This window comes from Ailuropoda melanoleuca, chromosome 12, assembly GCF_002007445.2.
Source record: "Ailuropoda melanoleuca isolate Jingjing chromosome 12, ASM200744v2, whole genome shotgun sequence".
In the NCBI taxonomy this organism is placed as follows: domain Eukaryota; kingdom Metazoa; phylum Chordata; class Mammalia; order Carnivora; family Ursidae; genus Ailuropoda; species Ailuropoda melanoleuca.
The window spans coordinates 24,451,566-24,474,097 of record NC_048229.1 but is presented as its reverse complement, the minus strand read 5'-3'; the positions used below and the strand labels follow the sequence as shown (position 1 = coordinate 24,474,097).

The 22,532-nt window shown below is 46.1% G+C and overlaps 1 protein-coding gene across 6 annotated transcripts in view; it reads right to left on the bottom strand.

The window, feature by feature from the left end:
* LOC100466376 (zinc finger protein 850) overlaps positions 1-16,354 on the bottom strand; it is a 44,188-nt gene extending 27,834 nt beyond the window's left edge. For 3 of the 6 annotated variants that reach the window (XR_004619215.1, XM_034639378.1, XM_034639377.1), the window contains exons 1-2: positions 16,025-16,354; positions 13,124-13,250 (exon numbers count right to left, since the gene is read on the bottom strand). Coding sequence is in view for 4 of the 6 variants with exons in the window: in XM_034639377.1 (XP_034495268.1) it covers positions 13,124-13,250; positions 16,025-16,153 (256 nt within the window). In the remaining 2 variants the exon portion in view is untranslated. Of the gene's footprint in view, positions 1-1,054; positions 8,523-12,891; positions 12,944-13,123; positions 13,251-16,024 lie in introns of those variants that run through there. The other 3 variants (XM_011217823.3, XM_034639375.1, XM_034639374.1) reach the window with 3 other exon arrangements.
* Positions 16,355-22,532: the final 6,178 nt, after the last annotated feature.

The following is a 22,532-nucleotide window of genomic DNA, read 5'->3' as shown; positions in this document are numbered from 1 at the left end:
ATTTAGCAGGGAGAGAGAGAGAGAGCGCGCGCAAGTGAGCAGAAGCAGAGATAGCAGAGGGAGAGAGAGCAGCAGGATCCCCACGGAGCAGGGAGCCCGATATGGGGCTCAATTCCAGGATGCTGGGATCATGACCTGAGCCAAAGACAGACGCTTAACCGACTAAGCCACCCAGGCGCCCCCCACCCAGTGGTTTTTAAAGGAGTTTAGGGCAGCTAACCAGTAAAGGGATAACAGCAGTCCTTAACACTTCTTGACTACACGCAGACTCAATGGTGCTAGCTATAGATGTATTCACAGTGTTAGGAGGCTGTGCAAGGGGTTCTGGTTCCTTAGAACCTCGGGGTTGTACAAGAGGGTCTATTTTGGTTTGTGGCATTCAGAAGTCCTCAGCTCTTTCTAGGAGAGAATGCATGGTCTATAAACAGAAAAGCTAATCAATCATGCTGAGGGTGCTTATTTAACATTACTAGGTCACCCATGGGCCTGACGTGGCTTCACCCATACATACATACTACTTTTCTTAGTACTGAAGGACCTCAGCTGTTCCATTTTGAGCTCAAACTTTCCAGGTGGCTCCTTCTTTCCAGCTTGTCTCGACTCAGATGGAAGACCCTGCTGGCAAGGCATCCCCTGATGGGAACCAAAAACTACCCCCTCAAGCACTAAGAATTGCCCTGAGCCAGCAAGTCCCCAACCATGATTGACTCCTGGACAATGATCTATTTCACTTTCACTGCCTATTTGCATGTAGCCGCCTACCTTGGCCCCAGGTTTTCCTTCTAAAAACCCGGAAGTGTTCTCAGCACCTTGGAGACAATCTTCAGGAGCTTAGGCCATTGTCTTCTCTGTGTTGGGCTCCCTGAGATTCCTGTCTTGTTACCTCCACTCTTTTCTCTGTCTTTGGATTCTGTCACCAGGGAGTGGCCAAACCAAGTCTGTTTGGAACCCCCATGCAAGATGCTCTTGCACCTGTGTACCAACAATACAACAAAGTCATAATTTGTTTTTTGGGTGTTTTAAAAAATATTTTATTTATTTGAGAGAGAGAGAGAGAGAGAGAGAGAGACAGCACAAGTGGGGGGAGGGCCAGCGGGAGAGGGAGAAGACGACTTCCGAAGAGCAGGGAGCCCAAGGCGGAGCTCGATTCCAGGACACCAAGATTCAGACCAGAGCCTAAGGGGTTAACTGAGTGAGAGCCACCCAGATGCCCCAAAGTCATAATTTGTTGAAAAACCTGAAACTGAGGGTCCCCCCCCCCAAGGTAACTGTGGACAACCTGATCCGCTGAGTTTAGTTCAGACTTCTACACCCATCTGCGCCAGAACGAAAAAGATGGTACTCGTGGGAGGAATGGAGGACTCACCTCTGGACTGTGCTGTGTCCCTGAGGGGAAAGAATGGTCAGAGTTCCGGGTAGGGAACTGCCTTCAGGACTGATGGTGGGAACTTCATCTCCAGTGAAGTACAGGTACTCAACCCAGAGGGTCCTTCCAGCAACTTCCAGGTGTCTCCTCTGTCTCTGACCCTAACCTACCACCCTGCACCAGCCCCCCTTGCAGGCCCCTTCCTGACATGTCCTTGTAGATGATACCATGATCCCGCCGTGTGTGTGTGTGTGTGTGTGTGTGTGTGTGTGTGTGTGTGTGAGGCCTGCACAGGTTGCCACACGCCTGACCTAGGGACCCTCTTCCTTCTAGTAGAGGCCCTTCTTCGGGTAGAGAGGGAGGCCTGGATTGACCCTTGATCTTCTGGGTGAGGCCCTACCCAGGAGTGAATCCCCTTCTTTTCTGGGGGAGGCCCCGCCCCACCTGGCTTCCAGTCCTTCCCTGCCAGCAGGAGGCTGGAAGTGGCCGAGCACCCCCACCCCCTCCCTGGGCACAGCAGACTTACCCGAGACAGCTGTCTGGAAACACATCCCAGAGCAGTGGTGAGATGTAGGGAGTGTCAACTTTTTGGGGACTAGCAGTCAATTTACAGAAAGAGAAGAAATTAAATCACTTGGAGGCTGGCGTTCCACAGTGAGAATTTCTTCCAATGTACTGGGTGGGATAGGAGGAAGCGACTCTGAACTGAGTGGGTGTACCTGACAACCTTATCACTTCTAACGTGAGATCAGCCAGATTTTCAGTCACCAGTCAGGATGTTCAGGGAGGTCCCTCCCTTCCGGCCTGTCAGGATTAAGGTCTCCTGCCTGGGAGGCTCCTGAAGACCTCCAGCCAGCACACAGCCCCCACAGTGAGTGGTTTTCCACCAAACACCCAATACAATTAGAACCTTTTCTGAAAATAACCTGCTCTCACAATGGGAGAATTTACACCCTGGAAATTGGCAAACACTACAAAGTGGGGATGGACTTTTGTTTTTCTGAAGGCCTGAAATTAAGAAAATGATGACAGTGTAATGAATGTGCCCTAGACTTAAACATGTAAGGTGTTTTGGTCCATGACAGTGGGTAGGCGACAAAAATCTGAGGTACTTAATGAAGAAACAGGCTTTCAGTACTACCATGACACCATAGAGAAAAATTCAAACATTTATCTTGTTGTGTGCATGGCTTATTTGTAACTAAAAAGGGAAGTAGTCATAACTCATATGAAAGAATATAAGCAAATGATGTAAACAGAAATTGTACCAAACAAAACATACAGGTGGTAAAGAAATACATGAAACAATGCTCAAAGGCAGAAATCCCTAGGAAATGCAATTACAACATAGCACTACACATGCTGACACTGAACACTGACCTTCTCAAGTATTGGAAGGGATGAAAATACTGGAACTGTCATACGTAACTGGAGGGAATGCAGTAGTGAACACTTCAGACCCCATTTTGGCCCTTGATTCATGAAAGTGTCAACACTCACCTACCTGTGCCTACCATGGTGCTTTGAGTTATTTAGCAGAAGAGAAATGAAACCTCTAACCTCATAAGGAATTACAATGAAAATATATAGAGGGATTCATTTGCGAAAGGGAAACACTGGAAATAACACACATGCTCCAGATGAAGAGATCAGTAGTGTATACATCCAGAGGAGAAACAGTACTGTTGAAACGGACATATATGCACAACCTCCAAGCCTTCAGACCAAAGAAAAAGGCTGAGAAGTCCACCTTGAAGAGAAATGGTTTATTCAAGGACTTTGGGACAGAACAGATCTTGAGCAACCATGAATAGGAGTAGGACTCTGCACCGTCACCTCCAGAAAGATCTGCGTTTTTCGCCCTAGACCTGGGCAGTACCTGGGAGACAACGTGGGCGGATGGTTTTTCAGAACAGGCGTCTGCCATAGTCCTTTAGGACACCAACAAGAATGCTGGCTGGGTGGGGTCACAAAAGCTACATCCCTGGACGATGAATTCTCCCTTGTCTTTATCTTTTTCCTGCCTTTACCACAGTGGCCTTGACATGTAAGCACCACAGAGGATAGAAGAATTAGTGACTTTTGGATTGTTTTGACAATGTGTGTCTAAAAGCGCAGAATTTCTGTGCACATTGATACTTCCCAGACAGTCACTACGTCTGTGGATACACACCACGTAGGTGGCCGATGTCTCCTCTACTCCCTAATTACCCAATCTCCTAGATAACCAATTACAGTTCCCCCGCCCCTGTGGTGTTACAAGTGAATATTGCACATCAGGTCATATGGCTCCTTTGAAGGACCTGAGGTAGAGATTCCACTCAACAGTGCCTGGCATCCTGTGCTATCAGCTGTGGACAAGCAAAATATTCTTGTTGTTTCCACAAGCACTGGAGATGGTCTCAACTGCTCCCTCTTCAGGGTGACCTCTCAGCACACAAAACTTGTTGGCATCCAGACCACAAAAGCCAGATATGGATCCTAGGAAGCTGAATTAGTTAGAACTGATATAAGTACACATTGGGTGATCAGACAAGAGGTATTTATTTTCCCACAAATCTGGACTCTAGAAATTGGACATCACGTGTTAGCAGGGTTAGTTTCTTCTCAGACCTCTCTCCTTGGCTTAGAGATGGGGATTCCCTGTCTTCACATGGTCATCTGTGTGTGCCGGTATCTTCATCTCTTATCATGAAGCCAGCCATACTGCATAACAGCCCATCCTAATAACCCACTTCACCTTCATGATCTCTTTAAGGATGCTATGTCTAACTACAGTCACACTGTGAGGTACTGGGGTTACAACTTTAACATATGAATGTTGGGCACAGAGTTCAGCCCATAAGAAAGGTCTTGAGTTTTAATACAAATTAAGGCCCAAGCTGGAGAGTAGAACTGACCTATGTATTATTTATTTGCAATTATCCTCTCCAAAACACAGTTAAGTTTGGGTTGCAATGAGATCTATTCATTCCTATGTCTGGCTGAACCCAATTCTAATTTCAAGCGACCCCTTAGAGTGAATTTAACACCTAAGACTAATGGTAATTAAACAAAAAAGGCATTTAGCAATGCATAAACCAGAGCCAACACATAGCACCCAATTCCTGTGTTGCTGACTCACAAGCTGCAAAGATTCATCACAATCCACAGGAGACCAACAATGTCTCTAAAAGATTTAGTCATTCTCTGCAAAACACCATCAAGAGGTACAAGGGTCAACACTGGGTCACATCCATGTACTAACTGAGAAGGCAATGAGGTATGAGCAGTACCCATAATTTCCACCAGCAAAGGACAAAGCAAAGTGGTCAGCATCATTAAGCTGGGTGTGACAGATATTCATTATTGGGACCATCCAGGTGCCAGAGGTGAAATGACTTCTGTCACAGAATCCGGAAGTCACTTCCAGCAATTACTTTGACACATCAGAACACACAATACAACTTCTGAACTTACCCCAAATAGCTGGAACTTATGACAAGTCACTCCACTGTGGATATGGAGGTGAACAAAGCTCAATTCAGGAAGGTGGCTGCCTCATAAGGTTCTCCTCGGCATAATTACACTAAGGAACGATGGATCACCTTCTCTGCCATCTAAAGTCGTTCTGCAGTGTAAACTTTTTTTTTTTTTTAAAGATTTTATTTATTTGACAGAGAGAGACAGCCAGCGAGAGAGGGAACACAGCAGGAGTGGGAAAGGAAGAAGACTCCTAGTGGAGAAGCCTGATGTGGATGGGGCTCGATCCCAGCACGCTGGGATCACGCCCTGAGCCAAAGGCAGACGCTTAACGACTGAGCCACCCAGGCGCCCCTGCAGTGTGAATTCTTAAGCGGGGAATGAAGACAGATGTCTGGCTAAAGCACTTGTGTCCCTCACCTCCCTCAATGTGGTCATGGTCCAAGGTGAATTCTGATTTTTATGAAACGGTATCTTTGCCCAAAACATTACCCACATTCTTCACATGCGTCTTAGCTCAGGCTGCTCTAACAAAATATAATAAACTGGGTGGCTTGTAAGCAACAGAAATTTCTCACTTCTGGAGGCAGGATATCTCCCTCAAGATTCCCCATATGGTCTGGTTTCGTGTCTGGTGATGACCAGCTTCCTGATTTATATGTTTTCTCAAAGGGTCCTCACATGATTGATAGGGGAAGCAAGCTGTCTCAGAATACTTCTAAGACTTTGAAACCAGTCATTAGGAATCCACACACACAACCCATTCTAACATCAGTTACCTCCCAGAGACACCTACTACTATTGCGTTAGAGGACAGGGAGTCAACATATCAACATTAGTGAACAGAACCATTTAGTTCATGTTATCACCCATGAAGACTTTATATACTGTGTACTTTCTAACGCTGAATGAGATTAGAAATTTAGCCGAAAGATTTTCGACATCTCCAGTACTCCTAAGGTTTTTCCCCAATGTGAACTCTGTGATGATAACTGAGAGCACCGTAACTGAAAAAAGACTTCCCACATTCACTGCAAGCATAAGGCCTTTCTCCTGTGTGAATTCTCTGGTGTTGAACGAATGTCGATTTGTACTTCAACAATTTCCCACATTCATTACATTTATAAGGCTTTTCACCTGAGTGAACCTTTATGTGTACGTTCAGGGTATTTCTTTGGAAGAAGGACTTGCCACATTCACTGCACGCATAAGGCCTTTTTCCAGTGTGAAGTCTCCGATGAGAACGGAGGAGGGAACGAGAAGTGAAAGACTTCCCACATTCACTGCACTTATAAGGCCTTTCTCCAGTGTGAACTCTCTGGTGATCACGGAGATAAGAACTACAAGTAAAAGATTTCCCACAATCACTACAGTCATAAGGACTTACTGGAAGGTGACTTTGACGATGATACCGGAGGGCGCGGCTGTAACTAAAAGATTTCCCACATTCACTACACAGATAAGGCTTTTCTCCTGTGTGAATTCTCTGATGTTGAATGAACGTTGACTTATAGTTCAAAGATTTCCCACATACATTACATTTGTAAGGCCTTTCACCTGAGTGAACCTTGATGTGTACATTGAGACTATTTCTTCGGGAAAAGGACTTGCCACATTCACTGCATTCATAAGGCCTTTCAGTATTGTGAACCCTTTTGTGAGAACGAAGGTGAGAAGTAGTGGTAAAAGACTTCCCACAGTCACTGCATTCATAAGGCCGTTCTCCAGTGTGAACTCTCTGGTGAGAACGGAGGGCAGATCTAGAAGTAAAAGATTTCCCACAATCACGGCACTCATGAGGCCGGTCTCCTGTGTGAATTCTCTGGTGTTCAATGAATGTTGACTTACACTTCAAAGATTTCCCACATTCATTACACTTATAAGGCTTTTCACCTGAGTGAACCTTCAGGTGCACACTCAGGCTATTTCTTCGGACAAAGGACTTACCACATTCACTGCATTCATAAGGTCTCTCTCCAGTGTGAACTCTCTGGTGATAATGGAGGGCCGAATTAGCGGTAAAAGACTTCCCACATTCAGTGCACTCATAAGGCCTTTCTCCGGTGTGAACTCTCTGATGATCACGGAGGACAGACCTAGTGGTAAAAGATTTCCCACATGCACTGCACTCATAAGGCCTTTCTCCTGTGTGAACTCTCTGGTGAGAATGAAGGACAGAACTAGTGGCAAATGTTTTCCCACATTCACTGCACTCATAAGGCCTTTCTCCTGTGTGAATTCTCTGGTGTTTAATCAATGTTGACTTACACTTCAAAGATTTCCCACATACATTACACTTATAAGGCTTTTCACCTGAGTGAACCTTTATGTGTACTTTGAGGATGTTTCTTCGGACAAAGGACTTGCCACACTCACTGCATTCGTAAGGCCTTTCTCCACTGTGAATTCTGTGATGATAACGGAGGTGAGTCCTATAGATAAAAGTTTTCCCACATTCACTGCACTCATAAGGCCTTTCTCCTGTATGAATTTTCTGGTGTTTAATCAATGTTGACTTCCACTTAAAAGATTTCTCACATTCATTACACTTATAAGGCCTTTCACCTGAGTGAACCTTTATGTGTACTTTGAGGCTATACCTTCGGACAAAGGACTTGCCACATTCACTGCACTCATAAGGCCTTTCTGCAGTGTGTACTCTCTGGTGAGCATGGAGGACAGAACTAGTGGTAAAAGATTTCCCGCAATCACTGCACTCATATGGTCTTAAGAATGTGTGAGATCTCTGATGATAACAGAGGGCAGACATAGAGGGAAAAGATTTTGCACAGCCATGACACTTATGAAACCTTTCCCCAGGTTGAACCCTATGGGTAATCAACACTGAGCTACAGCTAACAGATTTTGCACATCCACTGCAAACATAACTCTTAAGTTCCCTGTGCCATCTCTGGGGATGAATGAGGACAGATTTGTGGCCTAGGGATTTCCCACATTTGCTGCACTTGTACTGCCTGGATCCACTCTGAGCCTTTGCATGTTGACTGCGGGCTGACCTTTGCCAAAGTGCTTTTCCGTATTTGCCAAACTCATAATGTCTTTCTCCAGTATGGTATCTCTGGTGTATAGCAAATAAGGATTTGTACGAATGTTTTCCCACATTCACTGCACACAAAGGACTGTCTTCCAAAGTGGACACCCTGGTCCTGAGAACCTGTGTGTTTGGGACCAAAGGTGTTCTTACATTCTCCCCAAGGACGATGACTTTTCCTGTTTTGTAAAGTTGTCCTGCACTGGGTGATCATGTCTGTCTTCTCTGTAGTGTGAGTGGCCTCTTGCTGCAGATGCCTCGAGCCAGAGAGGAAGTCCTTCTGAACTTCTCCACAGGTAAAGGGCTTTTCTGAACCATGGAATCCCCAGCTCTTCACAACAGAGGCCCCGTCTACACGGCTTCTGTAGGGTTTTGCTCCCAGGTGCTGTTCCTGCTGCTGCTGAGACTTTACACTGCAATAAAATCGTTTCCCACATGCCCCACACCTCAACAGTTTCTGGCTGTTTCCTTTTCCCTGGTGCTCAGCCAAGTGGAAAATGTCTCTTAAGACTGGACCACACATCTCACAGGGGTGGGTCTTCCGGGAAGACACAGCTGCCGTGGGCATCCCGGCCTGTGACGCGCCTACAGAAGTGCCCTGTGCAAAGGGTGCCTCCTCACCCTCTGCTCCACAGCAGCAACCTGAAGGCAAAGAAACGCTGGTGAAATTCGTGTTCACTATCGCGAGGGGCTGAGCCCATCACACGCATGCACCCGATTCATCTAGGCAGGAGTGTACAGCATGCTTTTCCACACAAAGGAGATGGAATTCAACTGAAGGAGTGGTTGCTGTGCATTACTGGGCCCCGAAAGTCAAGGTATGGTAGTGAGCACACTACAAGGACAAAAACCTAGGGTATGACACAAGGAAGAGAGCCAGGGTCTAAATCTTACTTCTCTTCCCACAAGTTAGTGCAGGACCAGTTTTGCTGGTGATATTTGTCTAAGTAAAAGGCTGCAGGAAAATGCAATCACAATAAATTTGTTGCTGTTCAATGTCAAGTTTTAGGACATGTGAATGGCACGCATGGGTGGGTCAGTCGTTTAAGCATCTACCTTCAGCTCAGGTATGATCCTGAGGTCCTGGTATCATGCCTCCCATCAGGGTCCCTGTTCAGAGGGGAGTCTGGTTCTCCTAATCTCTCCCTGCCAATTCCCTTGCTTGTTCCCTCTCCTTAAATAAATACATAAAAATCTTTTAGAGAAAGAAAAGAAAAGAAAGAAAAAAAGAAAGAAAAAGAGAAGGAAGGAGGGAGGGAGGAAGGAAGGAAGGAAGGAAGGAAGGACGGACGGACGGACATGTGAATATCTCATGGTAAAACGTTTGGGGGTGAATGCTGGAGTACACAGAAAGAGCAGTGAGAGTAAGAGGTGAGATATGGAGGCCCGAGAAGCAGTGATTATGTCTATATTCAAGGTCATGGAATTACCAATGGCGTAGAAACCAGAATCCACAAATTGTCAACAGTGAAGAAGGAAAGACAGAGATGGGGTGTGGCCATCAGCAATCACACCAAGCTCCAGCTGAACAAACAAAGGTACCTGGTATGACCTCAACATAGGTCTGATATCACACCTTCCCCAGCTTTTATTCGCCAGAAACAGGGCCCCTGTGAGCCCACCTGGAGTATGTCCATGCCAGGATACACAAAGGACTCCTCCTTGTAAGCCTTCCTGAGCAACTACAAGATACCAGGAGGACAGAAATACGGAAGGAAAACCAAACTGTCCCAGAGCTATCAGGACACTTGAGACACAGAAAAACAAGGTATGTGACTGCTGTCAGCAGGATGGTAAAATAGGAGATACCATCCTTCCCCCCAAAAAACTCAATTTAACTGCTGTCTATGAAGAGCATTACCTCAGAGAGCTCAACAGTGCCATTAAGACTGAGTAGGACACAGTGGAGCCTAAATTGGGCACAAGCACAGAGAAAAGACGGCTACAGACTGTTAGCAGAGACATGTGGGGCGGGTCAGAAGTAACGGCTGAGAATATATCAGCCACAGGGCATGTGCTACTGCAGTCCTTGCTCAGCAGGGTCTCCAGCTGCTCGCTTCACAGGGGACACTGGCACCACTGCCACCAAGTCAACCAAAGCGTAGAGCGTAAGCAATCTTCAGAAAGAAGGTCAAAGCTGAAGGCAGCATATTTCTGGTTTCAAACTAGGTTACAAAGCTATAGTATTCAAAATAAAAGGGTACTGGCTTAAAAACAGTCCAAGGGAACAGAATAAAAATTGCAGAAGTAAACGTACATATATATAGTCAACTATCTTTGACAATTATGCCAAAAATCTACACCTGGGAAGAATAATCTCTTTAATAATGTTGTGAAATCTAGGGGAGTCCAAGGGTCATATTTGGTTAAGCTTCAACTCCTGGTTTCAGCTAAGGTCATGATCTCAGGGTCATGAGAGAAATCCCCACATCTTTCAGCTTAGAGCCTGCTTGGGACTGTCTATCTCCCTCCCCCTTTGCCCCTCTCTGCCCCTGTCTCTGTCTCTCCTAAAATATATAAATAAATGTTTAAATACTGTTGTGAAGGGCACCAGGGTGGCTCAGACTGTTGAGCGCCTGACTCTTGGTTTCAGCTCAGGCCATGAACTAACAGTTTTGAGATGGATCTGGCACTGGACTCCACGCTCAGCATGGCATCTGCTTTGGATTCATTCTCCCTCCCCCTCAGCCCCGCCCGGCTTGCTCTCTCTCTAAAATAAATAAATAAATCTTTAAAAAATAATTAATAATAAAATACTGCTGTGAAATCTAAATATCCAAATGAAAAAACAATGAAACTTGATCTCCATCCTATAGTACACATGGAAATGAAGTTGAAATTGAGTAAATACTTAAACATATGACCTTTAACCCTAAAACTCCTAAAAAAAACACAGGGAAAAGACTCCTTAGTCTTATTCCTGCCAATGAGCTTTTTGAATAGGACATCTAAAGCATATACAACAAAAGCAAAAACTAACAAGTAACACCATACGAAATTGAAAAGTAGCAAGAGCCAATGAAACACTCAAGACATTGAAAAGGTTGTACAAGCGACTAACACATGCTCACAATCATGAATCATCAGGGAAATGAAAACCAAAACCACAGGGATGGCTCAGTCGGTTAAGCATCTGTGTTCGGCTCAGGTCATGATCTCAGGGTCTTGGGATCGAGTCCCATGTCAGGCTCCCTGCTCAGCTGGGACTCTGCTTCTCCCTCTCCCTCTGCCCCTCCTCCCCCTTCATGGTTTCTCTTTCTCAAATAAATTTTAAAAAATCTTAAAAAAATAAAACAAAACAAAAAATTCAAAACCACAAGATATCACCTTGTACCTATTAAAATGGTTCTTACCAAAAAGACAAGAGGTAACACGTTGGTCAGGATGTGCAGAAAAAAAATAATATTTGGGGCGCCTGGGTGGCACAGCGGTTAAGCATCTGCCTTCGGCTCAGGGCGTGATCCCGGAGTTATGGGATCGAGCCCCACATCAGGTTCCTCCGCTATCAGCCTGCTTCTTCCTCTCCCACTCCCCCTGCTTGTGTTCCCTCTCTCGCTGGCTGTCTCTATCTCTGTCAAATAAATAAATAAAATAAAATCTTTAAAAAAATAATATTTGAATACTGCTGCTGGGAATATAAGTAGGGGATTCATTATGGAAAATATTAATGAAACCTACCAAAAATTGAAAATACAACTACCATATAGTCCACCACTGCCATTTCTAGGGATGCATCCCAAGGAAACAAAATCAGTATCTCCACAAAGTATCTAAACATGAATATCCAGTGCAGTATTATTCACACAGCAAATATATAGAAACATCACTAGTGTGTATGAGCGTTTCAAGTGACAAAGCAGGGACGCCTGACTGGCTAAGTTGGTAGAGCAGCCAACTCCTGATCTCAGGGTGGTGAGTTCAAGCCTCACACTGGCTATGGAGTCTATGTAAAAAAACAAAATAAAAAAATAAATTGTATTTAAATGAATAAATAAAGAGACAAAGAACAATTAGTACACACATGTACACGTGCAGGAATATTCAGCCATAAAAAAGAAGGCAACACTGCCACTTCCCACAGATGAACCTGGAAAACATTATGCAGAGTCAAATCAGCCACACAGCACAATACAAACCTTGTATGGCATCACTTACATGAGTATTCCTTAAAAAAGAAATAAATCAAAGTCACAGATACAGAAAGTAGAAAGCCAGAAGCTAAGAACTGAAGGAAATGGGGAGATGTCGGTAGGGGTACAGGCTAACGTTTACAAGATGAGTGAGTTTTGACAATCTAACGTACACAGGTTGGTCACAGTTGTTAATACTGTATTCTACACTTGAAATTTGCTAACGGGGTAGATATTATGTTTTTGAACCACCACCAACAAAATAGGTAAATATGTCAAGTGATGATGTGTTGTAATTTCATTTTGTTAATAATTTGATAAAGTAGGGGTGCCTGGGTGGCATAGTGGTTTCAGCATCCAACTCTTGGTTTCGGCTCAGGCTGTGATACTGAGGCCCCGCCTCAGGCTCCACTCTCAGCACAGAGTCAGCTTGGGTTTCTCTCTTGCTTTCCCCTCTTCTCCGCTCGTGTGCATGTGCAAACTCTCTTGCTCTAACTCTCTCCCAAATAAATAAATATATCTAAGAAGAAATTATACTAATCTCATAATGTATATCAAATTATCATGTAATATAATTTCAATAATATAATTTTATGTGTCAATCATACCTCAACAAAGCTCATGGTGGGGGCAAGTAGAAAAGATGTAAACACTACAAAAAGAACCATACAGGACAGTCTTGAGAAGTAACCCACGGTCCACTTAAGTAGTAAACATGCCACTGCCTGCAATTTCAGGCACAGCAAGGCACAAGGAAATGTCACCTACACAAAGGGTTCAAAACCCGGGCCACAGAAATGGCAAGGATCTGAACACATGGACCAAGCCAGGAAGAGGGCAAGCAAGGTGCACTCCATCAGCCTCACTCCATGACTACTGACCTCCAATCTTACCCTATCAGGGTTCCGCATGGAGGGTGCTGGGGCTGCAGGCCTGAGAAAAGGACACACCAACAACTCAGGGCTAGCGACAAAAGCAACTACTCAGAAAGCTGGGGAAGCGAGCAGTGCCCACAGTCCATACGAGAGAAGGATAAACCATCCCCTGGAAAATGAAAGGGGGACGTGGAATACAGAGTCTAGTCCAGGTCAATGGGAACAGTGAGGGACTTACCCAGTGAGGATATAAGTGTAAAGTTCTCCAGCATCACACGGTGGTACAGCCGTCTCTGAGTCTCATCAAGAAGCCTCCATTCCTTCCAGGAGAAGTACACGGCAACGTCCTCAAAGGTCACACCACACTACCATGAAAGGAAAAGTTTAAAGTTCTCCAGCATCACACGGTGGTACAGCCGTCTCTGAGTCTCATCAAGAAGCCTCCATTCCTTCCAGGAGACTCCCCACCTCAGAATAAATACCAGGTCCCCGTGTCTCTAATGCTGCTCTCCTCTCACCTTCCCATCAACCACTGTGTTCAGTCCACAGCAGTAACAGGCAGGGGGACACACAGATGCAATCTAAGCTCTCAGTTTGGCCTGCGAGGTCCCATTCCTCTGCCACAATATTCCCATGGAGTCTCTCAGACTGTGCCCTCAAGACAGCCAATTATAGGCCCTGCTCTGCCAGAAAGCCTTGATTTTTATTTATTTATTTTTTAAAAGATTTTGTTTGTTTATTTGACAGAGAGAGACAGCCAGCGAGAGAAGGAACACAAGCAGGGGGAGTGGGAAAGGAAGAAGCAGGCTCCTAGCAGAGAAGCCTTATGTGGGGATTGATTCCAGAACGCTGGGATCATGCCCTGAGCCTAAGGCAGACGCTTAACGACTGCGCCACCCAGGCGCCCCTGCCAGAAAGCCTTCAATACCAGGGCCCTGAGCCCCTTAGCTCACACTTCCTCTCCATGTGTACAGGATTCTGTAGACTGTACCTCTCTCATGTGTTCAGACCCCAGAGATGAACTCCCACACTTTCCTGTCCCACAGGATTCTCCCTTGACTCACACTTGTACTTGTCACATGACACCTAAAGGATGTTTGAAAATTCAAACAGGTTCCAGTACCACCCCAGTACTCTCATGGATTCCAACTGAGGGAAAGCCTCAAATGCTTCTAAGCAGTCCTCCTGACCTGCCTCTAATCCTCCCTTCAATAACAGACACTCCCAACCACATGTCAACTGAGGATACTCATGGACCCTCTTCTACTTCTGTGCCACCCATACTGTCCCTCAATAATCAGAACCCACCACTCTCCACTGAACCTTTGTGAAAACCCCAACCCTAAAGGTCTCCCTGCCAGGCACAGTAAGCAGAAATGGCTGTATTTCCCCAGACCTTTCCAGCAGCAAACCTGTGAAACACTCCAGACACCATAAAAGCTGACCACAAAATTCTGGTGAAGCCCTGTAACACTGCATAGAGAGCAGCCCCAAACTCTCAAATACTCATAGGAGAGGCTGCCTGGGTGGCTCACTGGGTTCAGCATCTGATTCTTGATCTCAGCACAGGTCTTGATCTCAGAGTCATGAGTTCAAGACTGGTGTTGGGCTCCACAGTGGGAATGGAGCCTACTTAAACAAACAAACAAACAAACCCCCACAAAACTCCTAGTTGTCCTCAACTATCTCTTGTTCCATCAACCCATGGAAGCCCTGAACATGTATCTGCCAGATCATTCTTTCTCCTTCACCTGTGTTCACAATGCCCAGCAGCCTCAATCATGTGCTACGGAAGAGAACCACTCTTCAGCACGTTTTTCTAGGATCCTCTGACCTATTAGTAGCATTGCCACTGAACTCTGCATTCCCTTCATAAATGTGATCCAAATGTCCACCCTGGCCCACACAATAGCCATCACTTTTCAAACTCTCCATCATGAATCTTTCCCCCGGTTTCCCAAAATGTCCTGTCCAGCTGCCCACTTGATGCCATCACTTACACTTCTCTGAAACATCTTAAATCGCGTAACAGTGTCAAAACAAGTTAGGACACCAAGGATATGCGACTTACTGATAACTTCCACCAAGCTGACGGGAGTTTCCAACTCTCCAGCTGCTAGAACTTGTGAAAATTTATGATGGGAAGCCTCACTAAATTGGAGTTGGAGGTTGCACTGGGGGGAACTCTCAGACATTACCACAGCGATCAAATGCAGACCCAACAGAAAAACGGACTTGACCTTATATGGGATACTACTTCACTACCCCAAACCCAAAAAGCCAGTCTTTCCTATCACCCCACACAACAGCTCAGCCAATGAGAAGCCACTATACTTCGAACTTCCAGCTTATTCCAGTGCACTTGGAGTTTATAAAAGCCTTCCCAACTTCTTCCCTTTTCCCTTAAAAAAACTACCTTTCTTTTGTTCTCCACACTGGCCTACTACTTTGACTCAGCTTCTTTATTCCAAATTGCACTTCTCTTCCGTTCCCATATAAATCCATTTGCGCGCGTAAAATTACTGCCAGATTTTATTTTATTTTTAAGGTTCACGGACCAAAAGCCCTGCGGTTTTCCCTCACTCCCCCCATTTTCCTCCCACCTGCAACACCTACAATTTGCCTTAGACCTTCTCAAAAAGTAGACCTATAGTCAACCAGTTCTCCAGCATCCGAGGTGCACATGGCAGCTATCCGCGGACAATACCAGCGACCACTGCAACTCCCTCCTCCTGCGCTCCCTGCCTCCTCGCTCACCCCCGCCGCGGGTTCTCGTCTCTGCCTACTGACACCTGGCTTAGACCACCCCTCGTTACCGGCCATGAGACACGGACTGCTCAGGCAGCGAGGGGACAGGCCTCACTGGCCGCGCCGCACCTTGCTCCTGACAGAAGGGAGGGAGACGTGCTGTTCCCCGCTGCTGGCGCAGACCCCCTCCAGCCTCTGCCCCAGCCGGCCCCTCAGCCCGGAGCCCGCTCCCGCAGAGCACGCCGGCGCTCACACACGGGCCCCCGCCCGCCGGCGCCTCCCTGTCCCGGACACCGGGGCCTGGGCCGCAGGGACGCGAGCAGACGCCCCGCCTCGGGACTTGCGGGTCTGCGTGGGGGGACGACGGGGAGTGGGGGAGACGAGCGTTTACCTGAGCCGGGTCCGTGGGCGCGGCCGCCGCCATCGGACTCGGTGGGCCGGCAGCGGGGCCGGAGGGGAACGGACACCTGGACTCAACGGTGTGTAGCGAAGACAGCGCCTCCCCTCGCGTTCTCACCATCAGTCACCGCGGTCCGGAACCTTAGGAGGTAAACAGACCCTCCGAAAAAGCAAATATATCTGGGGGTGTGTGGAGGGGGGAAATCAAGCCGGAAGTCCCGCCCCCAGGGGATGCTCTCGCTTAGCAATGCCGTGTCCTGTTTCCCTCATTGGCTCCGTGCTGCGTCCTGGTACCGAGGCTCTTCCGGGGGGTGTGGCGCCCAGAGCTCTATTGGTCTCAGAAACGGGGTCCTCCAACCCCCTCCACCCTGGAACGCCTGAGCTTTGGTACCTGGCATGCTGAGGGCTGCTGGAAGGTGCTGCTCCTACCCAGAGAGACCGGCTTAGCTCCTTGTTAAAGGCGGAGAAGAGCCGCAGTTTCAGACTGTGACGGTTGGTTTCCAAACTAGAAAAGTATTATTTTAAATGCTCCCAGATCCTTTACTGAGTTAAATAACATATTTTATACAGCACTTCAGAAAGGAATGGGCCTGTGCATAGCTAGAAAGATGTTGTTGCTCATGAAATGCTTGCACCCTGAAACATTAGAGTCAGTTTTGGAGTTGGTTAGGAAGAATACAAGAAAGTCCCTGTTAAACAACAAAAATTTAGCCCAGTCCATTGTAAAGGCTTTGTTCATTGATTTTGGATTGGGCAGCACCCCATATAGCAAGGACAGGGCAGCTCCAAAGTGCTAGAGAGAAAGTTTTTAAAGATAAGAACGTCATAAACAGATAAAGGGATTATGTCAGATGAAGTCACTTTATTGTGGGGACAAAAGAGTCATTATTAGGAGAATCCCTCATCTTTTCTTTGGGGGATGAAGAGGGCCCATTGATGTGGCAAATTACCTTTTTGGTACTGATCAGAAATCCCTGAGCTTGGAAACTAAATTTCTGGGGGAGGTTGAAAGTGCATTGATCTTAGTTATTATGCCCTGGTTTGGTGACATGGCCTCCCAGAAGTGACTCCATTTGGGGCTTGTGTTTTCCTCCTTCACACCCCTTACAGGTCTGTGACATTGAAGGACAGGGATGGGAGGCCATCCTGAATGATGTGGTCAGTGATATGGTCAGCCTCTGGTTCCACACTAAACCTCTCTTGCCTGTATAATGATTGTGTCCCATCTATCGAGGAACACTTTTTTTTTTTTTTAAAGATTCTATTTATTTGTCAGAGTGCGCACAAGTAGGAGGAGGGGCAGGCAGAGGGAGAAGTAGGCCCCTGCTAAGCAAGGAGCCTGATGTGGGATCACCATCCATCCTGGGATCATGATCTGAGCTGAAGGCAGACGCTTAACAGACTGAGCGAGGAACACTTCTATCCATGTATTTCTACGTACTCAATTCCTTTTAGGAGTCTGATATCATCCCAAACATAGTGCAACTTAACAGATTCTGTTTTTGGTACCGAACAAGTTGCCATTTTCATTTGGAACAAGTGTGCAACGGGAGAATCTGAACCCTGAAATAAAGGGTTTTCTGAACCCAGTGATCTCATGTTCTTGCTGGGAAGTCATTCTTCTTTCTTCAGGCAGTGGCAGTAGTATTGCTTTAGGAATTGAAGTTAGCTCAGAAAAATAGTCATGAAAGGCACATTTCAGAAAGCAGTTCATAACGTTTTTTGAGCTATTTAAAGACTGGCAGAAAAAGCTATCGGGAAAGCCACATTCCATCTCCCTACACATTGGTAAAAGCTAAGAATTATGATCTCAGAGTACTTTAGAAGAAGCCTTAAGTCAGAAAGTATAGAATCAAACAGAGCCTGTGACTGTGCTAGAACAACATGGTTGGTCATTGTGAGGCTTTTATCTCCAATATGTGACTTTTTCATACTTGAAAACACTGAGGAATGCTACTGTCATCCTTAAAAGTAAATAGCCAGTTATTTTACTAGTAAACTGAGTTTATTCAGGAATAACAGGAATTTCAACTGGGGATAATCACACCATGGCAAAGCACAAGCACGTCTGAAGAGATAGAAGGAAAGTCAGCTTTTATTAGGGTTTAAGAGGAGAGTGGGAGGTTTGCTCTCAATATTAAGTTTATTGAAGAAAAAGAGCTCCTAGTTGGGACAGTGTTTCATTGGCTGCATGGCCCTGGTTAGTGTGTGGTTGCTGGGGCAAGGAAAGATCATCCTTTTTGTTCAAAGCAGGAGATTAAATTCCTACTGAGAAAGAGTCCTCCCTTGTCAAGATAAAAATAATATTCTTTTGGGGCCACTGGGTGGCGCAGTCGTTAAGCGTCTGCCTTCGGCTCAGGGCGTGATCCCGGTGCTCTGGGATCAAGCCCCACATCAGGCTCCTCCGCTAGGAGCCTGCTTCTTCCTCTCCCACTCCCCCTGCTTGTGTTCCCTCTCTCGCTGGCTGTCTCTCTCCGTCAAATAAATAAATAAAAATCTTTAAAAAAATAATAAAAATATTCTTTTTTCTTGCTGATTATCCATTCCTCCCTGTGTGAATGCCCCATTTTATTTTTTTAGATTTTATTTATTTGCGCATGAGAGAGAGGAGGAGTGGAGGAGGGGCAAAGGGATAGACTCTCAAGCGGACTCCCTGCTGAGGATGGAGCCCAATGTGGGGCTAGATCTCATGACCCTGAGTTCATGACCTGAGCCAAAATCAAGAGTCAAATGCTTAAAGGAATGACCCACCCAGGCACACCATTAGAGCTCCATTTTAATGTGGTTTCCTTTACTACTTTTCACACCACATTGGAGAGACTTGAGGAAATTTACAATACCTAGAATGGTTGAAGTGATAGGGAAATTTATTTATTTTTTTAAAGATTTTATTTATTTATTCGACAGAGATAGAGACAGCCAGCGAGAGAGGGAACACAAGCAGGGGGAGTGGGAGAGGAAGAAGCAGGCTCATAGCGGAAGAGCCTGATGTGGGGCTCCATCTCATAACGCCAGGATCACGCCCTGAGCAGAAGGCACACGCTTAACCACTGTGCCACCCAGGCGCCCCGTGATAGGGAAATTTAAATGTCGTGTTTAGGGGTGCCTGGGTGGCTCAGTCGGTTAAGTGTCTGCGCTTGGCTCGGGTCATTATCCTGGGGTCCGGGACCAAGCCCTGTGTCAGGTTCCCTGCTCAGTGGGGAGTCTGCTTCTCCCTCTCCCCGCTGCTCAAAGAAATAAATAAAACCTTTTTAAAAAAATATCATGTTTATTCAGTGTTCTAACAAATGTGCATTGAGTACATACTGGTTTCTCAGGAACTTTGGTAGATGCATGGGAGAAATTCAGGCACAAGACAAACAGTCCTGCCTTCAATTGCTTTGTATTATGTTCAAGGAAAACACAGGAAAACAGAATTACTAAATTATATTCTATGCTAGAATGAGGTAGGTACAATGGAAACAAGGAAAGATGATTTTGTGAGAAGAGGGGTCCAGGTGTAATAATCCACTGGACAGAAAGGAAGCCCTCGTTAGCAAGAGCACTACTGAGCAAGGAAGAGTCCTTCGGGTTTTTATTTTCATTAGCTCTCTTAAAAGATGAAGTGGAACTACATGTAAATTTCCAAGAGCTTATTTGAACAAACACCAAATCCATTCAGATACCACCAAACCAAATTAGGTAAAGGCTTTTGTAGACCGAAAGGGGAAGCAAAGCAATAAGTTATGTGATTGGCTATTGGTTAAGGAATTGTCTTATTTGGAAAACTAGTTGACTGTTTTGTGTGTGTGTTTGCATATGTGTGTTTTAAGTAGGGCACGGAGACCAACGTAGATGGCTTTGTGTGATTGGGTTTTTTTAGTTTTCACCATTGGGGCATTTAGATTTTGCTCCGGGTTAGGTTTCGGTTTGCTTACGTCGGTGGTAGGACATTGGAGCCACCTGCATCTAGGGGCCTCTTTGTTGATTTGCAGTGTTTTTTTTTTTTTTTTAAGATTTTATTTATTCATTTGAGGGGCTCCATCCCAGGATCCTGGGATCATGACCCGAGTCAAAGGCAGGCGCTTAAACAACTAAGCCACCCAGGCGCCCCTGATTTGCAGTTCTGAGCAAACGAATCAGGTGGCTAGGTGGCTTCCTGTGCACAATGATCTATTTTGGCTTTCACTGCCCACCTGCATGTATCCCCCCACCTTTGCTCCCCCGTTTTCCTTCTATAAACCCTGAAGGGTTTGAGCGCTTTGGAGTCAGTTTTTGAGAGGTCAGTCCACTGTCTTCCCTCCGTTGTCCTCGCTAAGATTCCTTTCTTTGTCCCGCTTGTTTTTCTGCCTTTGGATTTTGTCACTGGGGAGGGACCTTCCCTAGTACGTTTGGGACACTCAGGGTAGGTGCTCTCGCACCCCTGTGCCCGCACAGTACAACAAAGTCATAATTTGTTGACCAATTTAGGCCTGAGGTTTCTCCCGTAACATAATCTGCGGTTTATTCCAGACTTCTACACCCCGTCACCGCCAGGAGGTGCCGGAGCAGTCACAGTGGTGCATGCGGGAGGAATGGAGGACTCACCTGAGGACTGTGCTGTGTCTCTGAGGGGCAAGGATGGCCAGAGCTCTGGACAGGGCACTGGCTTAAGGACTGATGGTGGGAACTTCCTCTCCAGCGAAGTACGGGTCCTCAACAACTTCCAGGTGTTTCCTCTGTCTCTGCACGACCCCTGCCCTCCCACCTGGCACCAGGCCCCCTCGCAGACGCCTTCCTAGCATATCCTCCGAGATGAGACCATGATCCCGTGTGTGTCCCCGGGATGGGAAAGGCCTCCGCAGGTTCCCTCACGCCTGACCTAGGGAACCTCTTCCTTCTCGCAGAGGTCCTACAGGGCCTCCACTCCCACTCTTCGGGTGGAGAGGGAGGCCAGCACTGACCCGGACGTTCTGGGTGAGGCCCCGCCCAGGGGGCGGAAATCCCTGTCTGTCCCGGGAGAGTCCCCGCCCCACCCCGCTCCCCGTCCGTCCTTCCTGACCAGGGGAGAGGCCGCGCCCCCGCCCCCCTCCCCCGCCCAGCTGGCTTCTCCTGAGACAGCTGTCGGGAAACATCCCACAGCCCTGGTGAGATGCATGGAATGTCGACACTTTGGGGACCAGCAGTCAACTATTACAGAAAGAGAAGAAATTAAATCACTTGCAGGCTGGCGTTCCACGGTGAGAATTTCTTCCAATGTTCTGGGTGGGATAGGAGGAAGTGACTCCGAACTGAGTGGGTGTACCTGACAACCTTGTCACTTCTGACGTGAGACCAACCAGATTTTCAGTCACCAGTCAGTGTGTTCAGGGACGTCCCTCCCCTCTGGCCTGTCAGGATTAAGGTCTCCTGCCTGGGAGGCTCCTGCAGACCTCAAGACAGCTCACAGGCCCGACCGCTGCTGTCTGCCTGGCCTTGTGAAATCTCCTGCACACGCCAAAGTTGTTTTCCACCAAACATCCAAATAGTTGTTCAGCGCCTTCTCTGAGCATGTCCCGCTCTCATAATGGGAGAATTTACCGTTTGTAAATAGGCAAATACTAAAGTGGGGCTGGATTTGCACGCTAAACTTAAGCATGTATGGTGTTTTTGGTCATGACGTGCAAAATCTGTGGAAAAATAATGAATAGCCTTCTAGTATTTAGAAACAAGTACTCCATATAGAAAAACGATCAACCTATGTAAAATCCAGGACAACTCCAATATGTCTACTGAAAAACAATACTCTTTAACAACTACAACTAAAACTAATGATGCACTATATGTTGTCTAATTGAATTTAAATTAATAAAATAAAAAATACTCAACTGAGTAAATTCAAAGACCAAATTATCTCTATTGAACAATTTATGAATTGGACAGCACCCCATCTAACAAATAGAAAGGGGCTCAAAGGGGCAGAAGGGTTTTAAAGGCAGGACAAGGACGACATGAAAACAAAAAAAGAAAAAAGATTATTTGGTCAAAGCCACCTCCTTTTGGGGGACAATGGGGACTTATTAGGTGGATGACATCACGAGCATAACCAGGAAACTTTAGGCTGACTGAGGAAAAGTGAAACTACAATCAGGTTAGCTAATAAACCCCGGTTTGGTGATGTAGTGGTAGCAAAGTGACTCTATTTGGGGCCTGTGGTTTTCTTTTAGACATGTCTTTGTTGTTTTAGTGTCTTATTTGTAAATGAAAAGGAAAATCACTGTAACTCACAAGAAAATAGACAAATGATGTTAATGGAAAAGAAATACAAAAGAAGATTTGCAATTGGCAAATAAGACATAAAAAATACTCAAAATCATGAATCCTTCAGGAAATGCAATTAAAAGTACCATGAGGTTGTCCTACACACTTACTACCTGGGCTGAAATTAAAGAATGGCCACATCAAGTACTGGCAGGGATGTGGGAGAAGTGGACTTTCATCCATTGCTGATGCCAATGCAAACGCGAACGATCATTTTGATCGCAACACAGCAGTTTTTTCAA